Below are 12,232 nucleotides of genomic sequence, written 5' to 3' on the forward strand. Positions count from 1 at the left end.
CCTTCCACACACAGACCATAACAGAGCTGTACGAAAGTCAGTTACTAATTCATGTCTTTGTATCTGTTTGAAACGTCAATGAAAAGACAAAAAAAAAGAAAAAAGAAAAAAAAAAGGCAACAGACAGCAGAGAACCCACCCCCAGCCAGGAGAGGAATGCAGAGGCAGAAAGGAGGTCATGGGCTGTGTGTGGGTGGCATTCCTGGACTGGGGGCGGGGCAGGGGAGCCTCCAAAAAAGCCATAATTTCTTGTGAAATGATCCTTTTAATTTATTACAAGTCTGAAATTCATATTCTTTTACGAAAAATAATTACGACTGCAAATTTCCAGGGCACCGATGTTGTTCAGCCGGAGTGGAATGCAGACATCAAATGCTACAGAATAATGAGGAGAAAAATTTAAATGGAATTTGTAACAAATGAAGCATGTTGCTCTTAATAAACAACAGAAGTGTTGCGCCTAACCATTAACACTGCCTGATGAAGACAGTTCCACAAAAAATAATTTTCTTCTAAGAAACATGCCTTAAATGTGTACTTAATCCGTACGTGCTGCGTGTATATTTAAGGAAGAGCCTGCCAAATCTTCCTGTGGTCTACACAGAAATTTTGGATGCTATGAGTTGTGCAGTGAATAAAGGCACTTCTCATTTGTTTTTTCTCTCCCTTATGTGAACAGCAGTCAAATTAGAGATAAAGGGATGTGCTGAAGCACCTAAGCAAGAACGAGCATCTTCTAAAAACCATAAAGACTAATGAAAGAAAGTTGAGCCACAGATACTGACAGGTAAACAAGCTGATGGTGTAAATCAGTTAAAAAATGAGATTATGGCAAGGAGGACAGGCATACTACAGTATCATGAAACACCATCAGGTAAGTAAAAGGATGAATGATATCTCAAGGAAAGAAGAGAACTACAGGAGGAAGGTGAGGCCAAAATATGATAAGGAAATGACAGTAGAGAACAAAGAAAAATGTCAAAAGATTCAAATTTTTAAAAAAACCAAACACACACATTTTTGGCACAGAAGGAAAAGGGAGATAGACAGCTCTTGCAGATTATGACTGAAGCAATTTATTGGTCAAAAAACCAGAATCTATTTGTTAGTAACAAAAGTAAAACAGAAACAACAACAACAAAAAAATAACAAAAAAAAAAAATATTTGTCAGCTAAACATGGAGTCCAGAAGTTCAAAACTGATACAGATTTTCCACTGTGCAAGAGGGAGAAGAAAAAAAAAGCTTCTGCCAGGACAGGTGATGAAGAAATCAGAACATCTGTCTGAACAAACAGCTCCAGAACCAGACAAATCCAGAAGGCTTAGAGCCAGGGGGATTCAGCTCAGAAGCAGCCGGTTTTATCCAAATGAAAAAAATAACATGTCTTTTATAAACATATTCTTAACTAAGTGTGACATACTTTCTTTTTGCTTCAACTGTCTCAAGTCCTTTTCACCAGGTAGGGAATGAGGAACAGACACAACACACCAGAACGATGAAGAAAACTGCACCAATGTCAAGTGGGCCACAAGGCTTATCACGTGCAACGAGGGCTCACAAAGAGGAACTAACTTGGGCAAGAGAAACACGGCACAGCACTGCCTCAGTCAATATACTAATCTTCCTGGTCTTATAACCCCATAGCTCACCACTCTTTGATTTACTCAGATATAAACTGGTGATACTACTTCATTGCCCATGTTCTGTTTATTAATGTCTACTGTTATTTAAAAAATGGAAAGTTCTGTTCAAATTCCCCACATTTCATAAGCAACTTCACAACAGATGGAAATATGACCAGGTCCAAAACGCACTGGAAGTCGAGGGTACCTGGCCGATCACTTTGCTGTTCCTATTTATCTAAAGCTGTTAGATCTCTTGTGCGATAGCATTCAAAAGGATTGTAACTGGTGTTTGTAAGTGGATTGGAGGGAGACCAGAATCTGTATTAACTGTGTGACCTGAGAACACTAGCATACGGAAGCCAGACACTTGCGACCATTTTTGGCACGTCTACGTCTTTCAGACAAGGTTCGGCCATACTACCCAATAAAATGAACCCTGAAGTCTTCATCAGGAAATGCTGGTTCAGAGCAAGAGCTTAGAGACCACCTTTAAGTTCTGCATAGAAAAGGACATTTGGCGAGAATGACCAATTCACCTTGTAGTTAAATTAATCCATTTTGCAGGAATCCTTTGGTTTTGACCCAAAAGATTATCCTGCATCTTACCCCACAGTTTCTGTTCTCTGCAGCCACCAAAGCACCTACCTGTCTGCCTAAAGCAACTGCACAACACAATCTTTCAACTGACAAGAATACATTTGGCTCAGATGCATGCCCTTGCAGAACATTGCCGTTAGTTTGAAAGCCTTTTTGAGTTTATTACCTCTACATATACTGGCCCATTCTCAGCAACAGAGAACAGTCCCTGGGAGGGAGCAAGGAACAGATCTGTTTTGTAGAGCTCCATGTTGAAGGTCACATTGGTGATGATGTGTGGTTCAGAAGGCCAGAACATGCCTTTGTCATCCTCTGGCTGGTGCAGCGTGCAATTAAACTGAAATGAAAAAAGCAATACAAGTACATCCTGAGTCAGGAGTGGTAGCTGGGTAAGGACAAATTTGGAGTGTACAACACAGGCCCACCCACGTTCTGTCTCCTCAGTGCAAACTGACAACAGGGTCACAAGAAATACAAGTGAGAAGAAATGTGTTAAAAGACTAATTAATTGCTATACAATTAATGTAATTTATGTGAAGTGCCTATTACAATAGGCATTTCTCTACTGTCAGGTGCAAACCCGAGAGTAACATACCGCTATTGCAGGCCAGCTTGAGAAAGCAACATCTCCCTCGTCAGCATCCCCTGGAAATCCATTATCACCCGACTCCATGTCGTCATCATCAAAGCCGCTGCTTTCAGCTGGTGATGACAGCTGAATGACAATCTGCACAAAAGGTATTGCAAATGCATAAAATTAGGTGATAACTAAGCACTCTCTCTTCACGGTTGTTATTTTCTTCTCTCTTCAGAACGATGCAAAGGCCAAAAGAAGTGAGCCAGCTAAGCAGATGGTGAAAACACGTCCGAAACAGCCATGTGCTGAGCACAAGATATGTAAGTTATATTTAGAGAACGCCCCTTAGTTTGTTTCCAGAATTCAGAGCCAACAGAGACACTAGTCTGGGTGCCTGTGTCTGAACGAGCACCCCCAGTGTTTCCATTCTATTTCTGGTACTTCTATAATCAACATTGAAAGAAGAAATAGCTTTCTGAAGTGATTTTTTGCAACTTACAGTTTTCTTTAATGAACTCACAAAAAAAAAAAATCACTGAAAGTGTTAGGATTTTCTCTTCTGTCGTTTGCATGGTTTTTTTCCAGAGAGGTACACCACAAACCAGGAAGTCCCTTTCTTTATTTTTGTCTTCTTTGTTTTTCTCTGAATTTCTACTGAATTCCCCACCACCACCACTTTTTTTTTTCCCCCTCCTTTGCACACTTCTCCATTTCTTCACCTGAAAATTCCCATTTTTGTTTTCCAACGTTCTGCACTCTGCTTCTGTATGCCCTGCGGCTCCTCAGCTAGTCCCCTTCCTTCCAGAACTTCATCTTTGTTTTCTTGGACATGGAGCAACTGCCAAGAAGTGACATATACACTCTTTGAGACACCACTGCCCGGTATTTATTTCTTAGGAGAAATGCTCCCAAATTCTGAAAGATACTATACATGATTTGGAGTTCAAGTGAACAGCCAAGACTATTAAAAGACGTGATGGAGGAAGGAGAGGAGGCAACTATCCATTTTAGTTTGTGACATAATAGAATATAGGGACAACGACAGTATTTAGCTCCAGACGTGCTATTCTGCTGTTTGTAGATGCTTCTATCCACAGTCTTGGTTTGGGACTGTTTCTAAAGTTAGGTGCTAGAGACTTGCCAGTATAGAATGGTTTTAACCAGGCAAGGTCAGATCAAACTGCCTTAGCTGTGTTTGGGTTGGACCCCCGGCTTTCCATCATTTGCCAAGGTTACTTCTATGTACTGGAAAGCTCAGCAAAAGAAATGTGTCATTACTTTCCAACCCAGATTAGCTGCCCTGTACTCAAGCTCATAAGCTGAGCCAGTCTGGAAGCAGTCACTTAGAACCTCAGTAGGCTCCTTAGCATCATCACTCATATATGAGTACTCAGAGTCCCTTCACCACGTACATCAACTGAGAGCAAATATGGCTCCAAATTCTGAGAGGAGCATGCACAGATAATGCCTTCACATTTTGAAAGCCTTTTCAACACACAATTTCAGAACAAAAAATTTCACTTAAATCATTCAGCATATGAATTAAATAGTATTGCTTTGTGCAATCACAAAACTTCATTCTTATTCCTCCTTACAGCTCTGTAGTACTGGTTACATATGGGTACACCAAAGCTGCACGGGGGAGCTGGTACAACTTCTCTGAGACTGGTACAGGTGGTCCCCAAAGTGCAGCCACACAGTTTTGTAAAAGCACTTAACTCCAACTCCTCCTTTTTCCTTTGGGATACTATCTGACTGCAGGAGCACATTGAACATGCAGCCGTCATATGACCTTGAATACCGGGACTGTAGCTGCAACTAGGTTTGAACTAGACAGGAAAAGATCAGGATGCCTCCTTTTTGCAAAGACTAACGCTAATTACAATGGCTTCCTTGTACCCCTATAATGTGCAGCACAGAAGGCGGCTCCTTTTTGTAAAATACTCACAGAGTTAAAATAAACAATCTTGTTCAAGATATATGCTGTCCGAGTCCCGCATTTGTTCGGCAAAGACTCCAAAATGAAATGGGTACCATTCATCCTGGCTTTGCAAGAGTGATCCAGCAGCGAGAGTTCTGTCCTTGTGTAGCCGCTAGCCTGGAACAAAGGCGCTTTGTAAGTGGCTGAAACACAATTGTGTTAGGCTCTTGCTTAAAGTACAGCTCAGAATACTGTTCATGACTGCTGATAGGAGGAAGTGAAGTTCATTGTACTGACATCCAGGGAAGGTCACTCAAAACGCTGTTATACATGACAGACAGGGAATAAATGTAACATGGAACAAAGAAAACAACAGGTTCATTATTAATCTGCTGATTAATAATGCTGACACTGTTTGGTCTGAAATGAGCTAAAAATGCTGTCTGTATCAGGCTCTTTTCCACAATGCAAATGGACACAAGCAACCTGTCAGCTGATCGATGATAAGGACAGATCTATTCAGGTCTCACACAGCTATCAAAAGCAGCTTCTTTGTACTTTGGAGATTAAAAATGCAGACTGGTGGTTGAGTACAGTAATTTTTTGTCAGAACCAACCCTGCAAATCTTTAATGAGAAATCCCTCTACAAACTACCAGATTGTTGGGAAGAGGAAACATAACCCTCAGTTATGGCAAAGAATATCTGCAGTATAGTTTCCTCACCAAACTACTTTTTGGGGGGTTTGGTGGTGATGGCTGTAGATCTTAGAATGCTTTTCCCCCCTCCCCCCATCAAAATACAAATAGGAATAATTGCTTCACTGAAAGGGTTATTAAACATTGGAGCAGGCTGCCCAGGAAAGTGGTTGAGTCACCATCCCTGGGGATATTTAAAAGACGTGTAGCTGTGGTGCTCAGGGACATGGTTTAGTGGTGGGCTTGGCAGTGCTGGGTTAATGGTTGGACCTGATGATCTTAAAGGTCTTTTCCAACCTGAACGATTCTATGATTCTATGAAACAAAATGGTCTGCCGAAAAAAGCCTGCCCAAATTTGAGAATAAGAGATCACACCAACCTGCAGAGAGTCTTTTTCTACAGTTACTGTCATGACTTTGTCATCACACTTTATTGACAGGGCTACGTCAGCACTGCCCTGAACCTCTTCCGGTTCTTTATGTTTTGAGAGGGAATGCTCAAAGTCATGGTTAATTAGTGTATCCACTGAACCCCTGGACGGGAAGATTCCTTCTCCCACTGTGTCATGTCTTCCTCTGTTAATGTGAAAAGGAAAAGTCAGGCCATCACTTAACGCAGGATTCTTTGGAGCAGGCAGTGGGTTAGCACCAAGCAATTCTGTCAACTCTGGAGGAAGAGAATGGTCTTCTTCATCATTCATCTCTTCTAAAAAAACAAAACCAAAACAAAAAGGAAAAAAAGATTATTAAGTTATTCAATATTTTTCCTGAAAGTATTCAGAACTAAAAAAAACCACATCCAGAAAGGAAGCTTTTGAAGGACATCCAAAGCAGCACCTTTGTACTTTTCAGGTAACTATCCACAATTCCTCTACTAAGGGTTTAGTTGTTACCGAGGCATCCAATCTTGGCGTATTTAGTCCCTGCTAGAAATCTGTCTCACTAAGCCTTGAAAGTAAGCTTTGAGGAGTGGGCCTATTATATGCAAAAGGCAACCACGGAAGTAAAAGAAACGTCACATTCAGCAAATACACTATTTTAGTGCTGCTCAAATAGCCCAAGTGCAAGTGGTAGGGTGAAATTCTTCCATTACCTGCCCCATCACAAATTCAGTCGCTCCACTTTTGTGGAACTCCTTACATAACTGGAATGAAGTTGAATGAGGGTTAACTTTATACTGAGTAAATGAGAACACTGTCTCTTGGCTTATACACAGGACTGCTCAGGACAGAAATCTCAACATCTGGCTCAGGCAGATAATTATCTGTAACCCATGAGTGCAACTGATAAAATTAACGTGAACATAAGCTTTATCAAAACAGCTAAACATTTTTAGTGGTTGAAATTTAGAATTAGGGAAAAAACACATATGCAACTCCACTAGCTTCAGTGGACGCAGATATCTTTACACCAGCAACGACTTCAGCCAAACAACTAAATTCTTTTTAACAGTTGTATTTATTCTGTTCACTCAGACTTTTCTGGTAAGCCAGTTTTGTCTCTAAACAATTTAAATGCTCATTTATTTGTCTCAAGGAAACACTGTGCTTATACTTTTGGGGAAAAAAAATATCAAAGCTGGATTTATTTACTAACAAGATACCCAGCTGCTGAAGCCCATTCCCTTCAACACTGAGCATGGTCAGCTATAACGGCTTGTGAGTTGGATAAACTATAACCATTTAATTCCACCAGCATAACAGGAAAGAACACAATTTTCCTGGGCTTTTCTAATCAAAAAGCCACAGGTTTTTTTTTTTTTAACCTGCATTCATAGATATTACCAGCGTTCTTGATGACAAGCAGTGAAAGTAGTGCAACCCCCAACAACAAAGCTTCAAAACTGAGCTCCTTTCAAATCATCATATTCCTGGAAATACAAGATATATTTTTCCTATATGCTATAAGTCCATCTTCAAGCTTACCCATATCTTCAAGTTGCAGATGAAATCTGTTAGCAACAGGGGCTTTTGTGTAGGAAGTAACTGGACTATAGTTATGCTCATAAGCCCACTTGATCAAACTTTCATGTGATGAGGGAATATCAGGTATCACTGATTTACTCATCGTCATGGACCGTTCTGTTTCCTTTCCAAAACCAATACTATTTGATGTCTGCAAACAAAGAAAAACTTCGTTCATGATTTACCATTTAAGGATACTTAAAATGGAATAGTGACACCGACTGAACATGTTTTTAAACTCTATTTTACTCTATTAAGTAATGGCAAACTGAGAGCACCTGGGAAATAAACCAAACTCTGCCACCTTAGGCACAGAACAGCTGCACACATGGAGAAAAGCCCCCCTTCCTCCCAGCCTCTGCCTGGAGTACAATAAATCAAGGTAGTCAGAAACTGTTAATCCCTAAACGAAACAAAGATGTATTTACAGCCATTTGTACAATGCTGTATTTTCTTCAAAACTGAATTGAAATGACTTCTAAAGGTGAGGTGATCTCAAGATGACAACTGATTTTTCAAATACCCCCTTCACTTTTTTCATCAGAGCGTTACTTAAGCTACGTATGGGAGAACCTTTGTTCAAATGAGCATTACTGAAAAAGGCAAAACATAGCATGCTCATGAAGTAGAGCCAATACCAGCTAATGCTTTAAAGTCAGCTGGCACCCAGGACAGACTGTGCCTCCCTGAATGAGCTTCATACTAGAAATGTTGTGTGCCTCCTGCAAAATGTTCAGTATGTTAAACAGGACTGAATTAAACGCTTAATAGCGTGATAAATGAGAGTGCGCATGTTTATGCAAGGCCAAACTACGTGAAAGACATATATTTTCTGCACATAAATAAAATTTAAAATTTCATTAACAGTAAGTTTTACACAAATACATTGATACAGCAAACTCATAACTACACTTGCCGGCCTCTTAGTTTTATTATTAAATAATTACAAATAACGGCTCACCAAGGTTGGCCATGGAATACAGATGAGTCACACAATCAGTTAGCTTTTGTTTTACTGTAAACATTTTGCAAAATTTCAACATTTTCTTGTCCAAATGGGCAAGTCAAAGGCATGTAAGAAGCATCTCTAGCTGCTAGAGGGGCAGTTTGAAAATATTCACTAGTATTACACTTTAACTTGCTTTTAAGTGCTCGGCATCTTAAAATTAAACATATATTCACACAAAGCTAAACACATATATATTTATTTTTACAGTCACAACACTACTATTATCACTATAACAATCACATCGACTACAAAACCAGATGAACGTGCTCATAGCAGGAAAGGCACGACAACCCACTTCTCAGCAACTCCTGCAATGTGACTGAATTGCACTTTCTATATGCAGATGATACCATTGAATGCTCTACAACAAACACTTTCATTTCCATGCCTGATTACCTTCTCCATCATACTGGCTGCTTTGTGGTTTGCTTTGAGTTTTGGTTGTTCGGTTTTTTTTTTTTTGGTGTGGTGTGTTTTTTTTTTTTAAATCCCCATTGATTTCCCTCAAAGTGAACAAACCTTAATTCTCTTTCACTCTAGAACATGAAAAGATTGACTGCACTGATCTCTTTTGCCCAGATCGCTTTTAGACAGCGGTAGTATGGACCTGCTACCCAGTGTCACAGAGCTCGGTTGCACTTCTGTACCTGACCTCAGAAACGGAGCTTTTGAACCAAGAACTGAATAAAGCTCAGAGAGTCCTGAGGGAACGGCACAGTTTACCTTTAGCTCCCTCCTTCATTGCTTCCTAATGATCCAGTTCTGCATCATTTAAACACTCACAGCTTCGGGACTGAAGTTAAAGGGAATTTTAGTTGCAGAGTGTCTGGCTTGAGGATACTGTTACAAGTGCAGTTATCAATGACTAGCAAAGGCCACTGAAGATAAGAAGCAGAAAGGAAACAATAGGTATCCTAATTTTAGTGCCTTATTACTGTTTTGGATCAAATAGTGTTTTATTCTTCAACAGATACAAATCCGGGCATGATTTATCACACATTTTCAAATAATCACATGGCTTTGACTGGTTGGAATTATCATGCTACCCCAACTTTGCTGGACCTCCATCTCTACTTTTCTTTTTTTGTCATGAGGAGACAGCTGAACAAATATTATCTCAGAATTCCACTGTCCTAGCTGGCACCTGACCATTTCCAGGGCTTGTTTACACCTCTCCGCTCCACGCTGAGCCTGTAAATGTTCAGTCCTGCATCACCTCAGTGAAACAAAACCGAGCACAATGACCTGCAGGAACAGACATACCTTCCTTCACTTGCCTGCCCTGCCAACACCTTCACACACCGTGTATGAAACCAGGCAGAGTCACCCACTAACCTAGAGAGAGACCATTTCGGACACTGGTGGGCAGCTGCTCTCATGAAAGAACAGTCCCTCCAAGCTTTTGAAACCTTCACAGGTTTGTCCTATGCATTTCACCTCTTTCACTCTTCATCCCTCAACACTCTTATTTTCTCTGAGATAAATGGAAGCTAACAGAATTTAACCAAACCTTTCTGCAGTTTCACTTCATTGTCCACTGTGCAACCTACAGCTTTGTAGGGCCCCTAATCCAAAGGAAGCAATGTGAACAGCAGATAGCCCACAAGCACAGAAATGCACAAGCACTGCACGGGGGTTGGTGTAGGGACAGACTGCAAACAGGAGCTAAACAGAGCCTGGGAGGAAAGCAGTGCATGTGTATTATGTGCAATTACTTTACCTAAACTATTCCATTGCCGGTTTACTCGGTTTTGTGTCCATCCTCTTTCAGAGTTTCAAGAAACACAGCAAGCCGGGAGATGAGCTAGATGAGCTAAAAAGCCTTTTTCATTTTTTGGTCTATGAACTTAGACCTTAATAACTCACAGTCCTGGGTTTGAGGCAGCTTAGCACTAACCTTTCCTTCTCGGTTTGCCAATCCCCTGAAGACAATTCTGATTCGTACTGAGGGCAAGAAGTTAGGAAAATTGAAGTGCATGGAACTGATTCAACTAATAAAAAGAACATTGTGAAACATTACCTAATTGTTTAGTAATGTTTTTATGCATTGTCTAAATTTGGGCTTGGAAAGGCCTTCAGCTTAATAGAGATATAGACAGATCCTAAATACTGGATGTACGGGCTTTTTAATGACGTGTGGGTGTTTAGTACCCTCCTACACCCCCCTCTAAATACAGAGAACAAACACACATTCAGAAAATGAAGCATCTAGATAAATGAAGCAGAATAGCAAACAGTTACTCACAAATCCTAACATAAATATACAAAGTCTTTTAGATGCTGACATTTCCATATATGGTATTACTCTCTCTTTTTGGTAATCTAAACAAAATGTTATCATCTGCCACTTGTTACAGAAAGAATTTTCACTTATACTTTTTGCTTATACTTTCAATTATTAATGAAGAACAACTTCAAAAACAAACAGCAGCCTTGCTTTTTTATACTCACATGCAGCACTTTAGACATTTTAAAATCCTCTAGAATTCCTCTCCCTGAAAATTCATCATCCCTACGGAGGTAGCCTCATGGATATGAAATATGGTACTTTGGCTATCTCCAAGCAGGAAGTGAAATATCACACAATTCTCTATCCTGTGAAAGTAGACCCGTATAGGCCTAAATATACAGTGGTGAACTTTATGCAATAACCCAGAATGAAGCCGCCAAGCATTGATTTTTGCCCTTCTGCTTAGAAGTATGGCAATCCTGGGCAACTAACCTTGACCTTTCTCTTTAAGGGCTGATTATTTAGGACCTACAGAATGACCAGAACACCCTTTCCTGCCTGTAAGATAAAGATGTGTCAGAGATCAAAAGGGAGTTTCATCATCCACCCTAGATAATTTTTCCATTCCATTTTCTGAGCAACACCACAGTTTATTTCCTTTTAAATCCCTCACTCTCAAAATCTAGCATGAAATCCTGCCTACCAAGCTGCCCCCTTAGAAGATTTAGATCAAGCAGCCTTTGGAGCCTGTCAGAATTGCCCATGCTCACATTAAAAGGAGAAAGCTACTAAGCAAAGGGCAATTGTTATAAAAACAGCTGGAGTTTGAAAATATATCTGAATGACTGTAAAACTGTTAATCAGGAGGCCACTGGGTGATCCTGTGCAAACATTCAGCTCAACTGTACAATGTACTCCTAACTGATCACTTAAGACAGAAATAGGCCACACACTTATAGGCTACAAGATCAGTCCAATTTCATTTATTCATTTATTTCAGAGCAAGGAAAAAAACCCACATTTTTCTTAGTACAAATGATGTTGAGCCACAAAGCCTGTACCAAAAATCATTCAGAATCGGAACCTCCAATTATGCGTAAGTATAGTTTCCAAAGTTTAGCTTTAGAGGTCCTGGTTTTAATTTTTTAAAAACTTACTATTTGCGGTCTGAGGAGACGTGAGGTCAATTTGACCAAACCCTTGCTCGGGACAGAAGTACTGGCAGGGAAGAGGGCTAAAGACTACTACAACCACAAGTGGAAGGAGTAAAAAAGTTTCCACTTCTAAAGGGACGTGGGTGTGTGCCGCGTATCTAGGATTATCCATTCTGCACTCACAGGCATCTTTCCAACTTCTGAGATGAACCTGCAGATCCACTCACCAAAGTAACAGCAGAAAAGGAGATTAACATCCAACTCGGTGTTTAGGGTACTTCAACAGAAGTCGAAAAGGCACAGACCCTAAATACTTGCACTAACCACCTGGCTTCTGTGATGTGCTGGTCAGTTTAATAGCTCACATATTAAGAGTAAAGGAGAAAAAAATACACAGTTTCTGTATTTATTCCTTGAAATGCGGTAATAATTTTAAAAAAAGAGCAGCTAAGAGAA

The 12,232-nt window shown here is 40.2% G+C and overlaps 1 protein-coding gene across 1 annotated transcript in view; it reads right to left on the minus strand.

The window, feature by feature from the left end:
* Window positions 1-12,232, minus strand: part of TGFBR3 (transforming growth factor beta receptor 3) — a 123,291-nt gene that overhangs the window by 15,327 nt on the left and 95,732 nt on the right. The window contains exons 8-12 of the mRNA XM_075098111.1: window positions 7,345-7,534; window positions 5,800-6,125; window positions 4,750-4,899; window positions 2,820-2,951; window positions 2,391-2,561 (exon numbers count right to left, since the gene is read on the minus strand). Of these exons, the coding sequence (XP_074954212.1) occupies window positions 2,391-2,561; window positions 2,820-2,951; window positions 4,750-4,899; window positions 5,800-6,125; window positions 7,345-7,534 (969 nt within the window). The remainder of the gene's footprint in view (window positions 1-2,390; window positions 2,562-2,819; window positions 2,952-4,749; window positions 4,900-5,799; window positions 6,126-7,344; window positions 7,535-12,232) is intronic.

This window comes from Phalacrocorax aristotelis, chromosome 6, assembly GCF_949628215.1.
Source record: "Phalacrocorax aristotelis chromosome 6, bGulAri2.1, whole genome shotgun sequence".
NCBI lineage: Eukaryota > Metazoa > Chordata > Aves > Suliformes > Phalacrocoracidae > Phalacrocorax > Phalacrocorax aristotelis.